Source organism: Procambarus clarkii, chromosome 47, assembly GCF_040958095.1.
Source record: "Procambarus clarkii isolate CNS0578487 chromosome 47, FALCON_Pclarkii_2.0, whole genome shotgun sequence".
Taxonomy (NCBI): Eukaryota; Metazoa; Arthropoda; class Malacostraca; order Decapoda; family Cambaridae; genus Procambarus; species Procambarus clarkii.
In genome coordinates this window covers 20,925,755-20,930,254 of record NC_091196.1, presented here as the reverse complement: position 1 = coordinate 20,930,254, position 4,500 = coordinate 20,925,755, and the positions used below count along the sequence as shown (strand labels likewise).

General features: G+C 47.6%; 2 protein-coding genes across 2 annotated transcripts; one reads left to right on the top strand and one right to left on the bottom strand.

Moving 5' to 3' along the window:
• Window positions 1–798: 798 nt before the first annotated feature.
• On the top strand, window positions 799–1,188 carry LOC138350868 (uncharacterized). The gene has a single exon (XM_069302315.1). It carries the CDS (start codon window positions 799–801, stop codon window positions 1,186–1,188), a length of 390 nt encoding a protein of 129 aa, XP_069158416.1.
• Window positions 1,189–1,539: 351 nt separating this feature from the next.
• Window positions 1,540–4,153, bottom strand: LOC138350866 (spermatogenesis-associated protein 31H1-like). Its single transcript, XM_069302314.1, has 2 exons — window positions 3,512–4,153; window positions 1,540–1,566 (listed from the first exon to the last, which is right to left on the bottom strand). Exons 1-2 carry the CDS (start codon window positions 4,151–4,153, stop codon window positions 1,540–1,542), a joined length of 669 nt encoding a protein of 222 aa, XP_069158415.1.
• Between the last annotated feature and the right edge of the window lie 347 nt (window positions 4,154–4,500).

Below are 4,500 nucleotides of genomic sequence, written 5' to 3'. Positions count from 1 at the left end.
AGGTCCTAAATATTTTTTCCAGACGGAGCCTAGATATCGATGTTATCCCCTACATGCGTAAAACAGGAGAGATAACGCCACTCTACACACGAGGTAATAAAGCAGACCCACAACATTATAGACCGATTGCACTAACATCACACATCATAAAAATCTTGAAAAAAAAGAGTGCTAAGGAGTAAGATAAGAAGACACACGGAATCACAGTGTTCACATAACCCTGGACAATATGTGGGTTTAGAGGGACAATATGGGGGTTTAGAGGGACAATATGGGGGGTTTAGAAGGACAATATGGGGGTTTAGAAGGACAATATGGGGGTTTAGAAGGACAATATGGGGTTTAGAAGGACAATATGGGGGTTTAGAAGGACGATATGGGGGGTTTAGAAGGACAATATGGGGGTTTAGAAGGACAATATGGGGTTTAGAAGGACAATATGGGGGTTTAGAAGGACAATATGGGGGGTTTAGAAGGACAATATGGGGGGTTTAGAAGGACAATATGGGGGTTTAGAAGGACAATATGGGGGTTTAGAAGGACAATATGGGGTTTAGAAGGACAATATGGGGGGTTTAGAAGGACAATATGGGGGTTTAGAAGGACAATATGGGGGTTTAGAAGGACAATATGGGGGTTTAGAAGGACAATATGGGGGGTTTAGAAGGACAATATGGGGGTTTAGAAGGACAATATGGGGGTTTAGAAGGACAATATGGGGGTTTAGAAGGACAATATGGGGGTTTAGAAGGACAATATGGGGGTTTAGAAGGACAATATGGGGTTTAGAAGGACAATATGGGGGGTTTAGAAGGACAATATGGGGGTTTAGAAGGACAATATGGGGGTTTAGAAGGACAATATGGGGGTTTAGAAGGACAATATGGGGGTTTAGAAGGACAATATGGGGGTTTAGAAGGACAATATGGGGGTTTAGAAGGACAATATGGGGGTTTAGAAGGACAATATGGGGGTTTAGAAGGACAATATGGGGGTTTAGAAGGACAATATGGGGGTTTAGAAGGACAATATGGGGGTTTAGAAGGACAATATGGGGGTTTAGAAGGACAATATGGGGGTTTAGAAGGACAATATGGGGGTTTAGAAGGACAATATGGGGGTTTAGAAGGACAATATGGGGGTTTAGAAGAACAATATGGGGGTTTAGAAGGACAATATGGGGTTTAGAACAGGGCGTTCCTGCCTCTCATAGTTACTTGACCACTACAACAAGACCTCAGATGTCATGCAAGACAAGCAAAAAGCGATGCAATTTACACAGATTTCCTGAAAGCATACGACTAGTGCAACCATGGGAGCCGGTCGGCCGAGCGGACAGCACGCTTTACTTGTGATCGTGTGGTCCTGGGTTCGATCCCAGGCGCTGGCGAGAAACAATGGGCAGAGTTTCTTTCACCCTATGCCCCTGTTACCTAGCAGTAAAATAGGTACCTGGGTGTTAGTCAGCTGTCACAGGCTGCTTCCTGGGGGTGGAGGCCTGGTCGAGGACCGGGCCGCGGGGACACTAAAGCCCCGAAATCATCTCAAGTTAACCTCAAGAAGGTTCTATTGCACACAAAATGTGCACAGAAGGAATTACCTATAAACTAGGAAGATGAATCTTTAATATCTTAGCGAACAGAACCAAGAGTATAATAGTCAATAAAGTAAAATCTGGTCCATGCACTGAGGGAAGCGTTATCCTCCAATACTTCTCCTTTTCCTGATATCGGACAGAGATAACAAAAACTATATTTCCGTATCATCATTTGCAGATGACAGTAGAATTGTCGTGAGAGTAGACAGTATAGAGGATACAGGAAGCCTGCAAACCTATGTAAATCTGGGCATTCGATGAGCCTCGGAAAATAATAAGGTTTAATAAAGGCAAGTTCAAGAAAAAATTTGATAAACACCTCCAAAGAATATCTAATCAACCAGGTTGTGATTCGTACGTCAGTCTGTGATCGGCTGCGTCCAACAGCCTGGTTGACCAGATCACCAACCAGGAAGCCTGACCAGAGACCGGGCCGCGGGGACGTTGATCCTAGGAATCACCCGCAAGGTTGTTTAGTGTAATTTGTCTTTCTTTGTAAGTTTACTTCGTCAGTGTAACTTTCCTTACTCTGTGTAGCTTGGCTTCGTCAGTGTAACTTTCCTTACTCTGTGTAGCTTGGCTTCGTCAGTGTAACTTTCCTTACTCTGTGTAGCTTGGCTTCGTCAGTGTCTCCTTCAACCTTCTCTCCTCCGAGAGCTTCCTGTGCAAGCCTTCCCTCCGTGTCCTTTCCTCCGTGTCCTTCCCTCCGTGTCCTTCCTCTTCTCTCCTTCCTCCGTGGCAGGTCGTGGCGTGGCAGCGGGTGGTGCCAGGGCCCCGGCGGCGTGTGGCAGCCTCACCTGGCTGGTGAGTGAGCCCCGGGTAAAATCAATATGACGGCTAATGGCGTGTTTTAGCGCCAATATTCGAGGCACACAATCAGCTAATCACGTTACCGCTTCGAGGAGAGACCCAAGATGAGCCTCTCCGTCAGAACTTAAATCCCCATTGACGGTCCGCCCGCTCTTTGCTCTGGCAAGGCGGGGGCCCCAAGGGCTAACCAGCCCAGCGGTTGCCAACAGCTTCGTTCTCCTGTTATTTTCTCACCTTTCGTGCGTGTGTTCTGACTTTTGTTTTCGGTTCATCGTCTTCCTCAGCGTTCTGTGAGGCGTTTACCGGCGGTGAGCGACGCATGCGGTGGCGGGCGTCGCGGGGGTGATAAATCATTGATGAACTGTTGGGGTTAGGAAGTGCGGCTCAGGTTGGCGCGCTCGTTATGTGTTCGCCATGAGAATTGGATTAGTTGGCGGGTAATTGGATCATGGGTGTGTTAGGCCCGTGGTGAGCGCCCCAGAGACTTGCCGATTACCGCTAACCTCATCACAGGAGCTCCTACCACCGCCACATCAACAACTCTCACACTTTTTACCACAAACACGAAATCTTGCTCGTGCAGACTTTATGTTTAATTCATATATATGTTGGAATTATTGGTCCGGGATATATTTACTGGGGTGACATATTACTCCGCCCTTGTTGGGTCTGTTTGCCTTCTAAATCGTACAGTAATTGAATTATTCTTTTGGTATAATTAGTCAGACGTGAGTATACGCCGAGAAGGGACCTGAGACTCGTCCCTTCGAGCTGGGGGTCGACCAGGTTGTTCCTCGAGGTGATGGCTGGCGGCCAGTTGACACTCGACGTCATACGTCGACGTCGAATGGACGCGCCATCTTTTTCTTTCATTCGTCAAACTAGGAGTCGTTCGCCACAGCGGCTCTGACGTTAAACGCGGTCAATCCTAATAATTTAATAAGAGTTGAAACATTTCCTGAATATTGCAAATAATTTGGAAATATTAAACACTCGCCATTGATCAAAGATAAGGTTAGTGTAATGAGGCGCCCCCGCCCCCCCTCCCCCCTCCACCAGGTGAGACCTGAGGGTGGGGGGGCTGGGGGGGGGGGGTAGAACCACCAAAGAGAACGGGGTCGTTATCATCATCAGTTCTCGCTCGCTGTTGTTGTTGTTAACTGCTGTTCTCTGTGGATGCTTGACATCTCTCTGAGTTTGGACTTCACCGGACTTCTCTCTCTGACAATTGACTTCTCCATGCTGTGAAAATTTGATTTCACTGTGATGTGGAGATTTGACTTCTCTCTGCTGTGGAGAGTTGACTTCTCTCTGCTGTGGAGAATTGACTTCTCTCTGCTGTGGAGAATTGACTTCTCTCTGCTGTGGAGAGTTGACTTCTCTCTGCTGTGGAGAGTTGACTTCTCTCTGCTGTGGAGAGTTGACTTCTCTCTGCTGTGGAGAGTTGACTTCTCTCTGCTGTGGAGAGTTGACTTCTCTCTGCTGTGGAGAGTTGACTTCTCTCTGCTGTGGAGAGTTGACTTCTCTCTGCTGTGGAGAGTTGACTTCTCTCTGCTGTGGAGAGTTGACTTCTCTCTGCTGTGGAGAGTTGACTTCTCTCTGCTGTGGAGAGTTGCCTGAAAGGTGGCGTGAAAATGTCATAACTTTCCTCATGGATAACAAGTCGCTGATGGCGCGGAGGTGATACACTCGCCCCGCCAGCGATTTGGTTTGGGTTCGAGCCAGGAAGGATTGACTAAGAGCCATTCCTTAACTATTCGGCCGCGATCAGAAGCTTCTCAGTCCTCTACTCTCAAAGACCTAGGAGTGAAATGTATCTACCCACCTTTACCTACACACGCCTCTCAACTGGTCACTTTTGGAGCCATTTCTAGAAAACTTCTCACTTTGCTGGAAGTGCAGTTGTGAGCAGGCGATGAGTCACAATAACGTGGCTAAAGTATGTTGACCAGACCACACACTAGAATGTGAAGGGACGACGACGTTTCGGTCCGTCCTGGACCATTCTCAAGTCGAATGGACCATTCTCAAGATCGACTTGAAAATGGTCCAGGACGGACCGAAACGTCGTCGTCCCTTCACCTTCTAGTGTG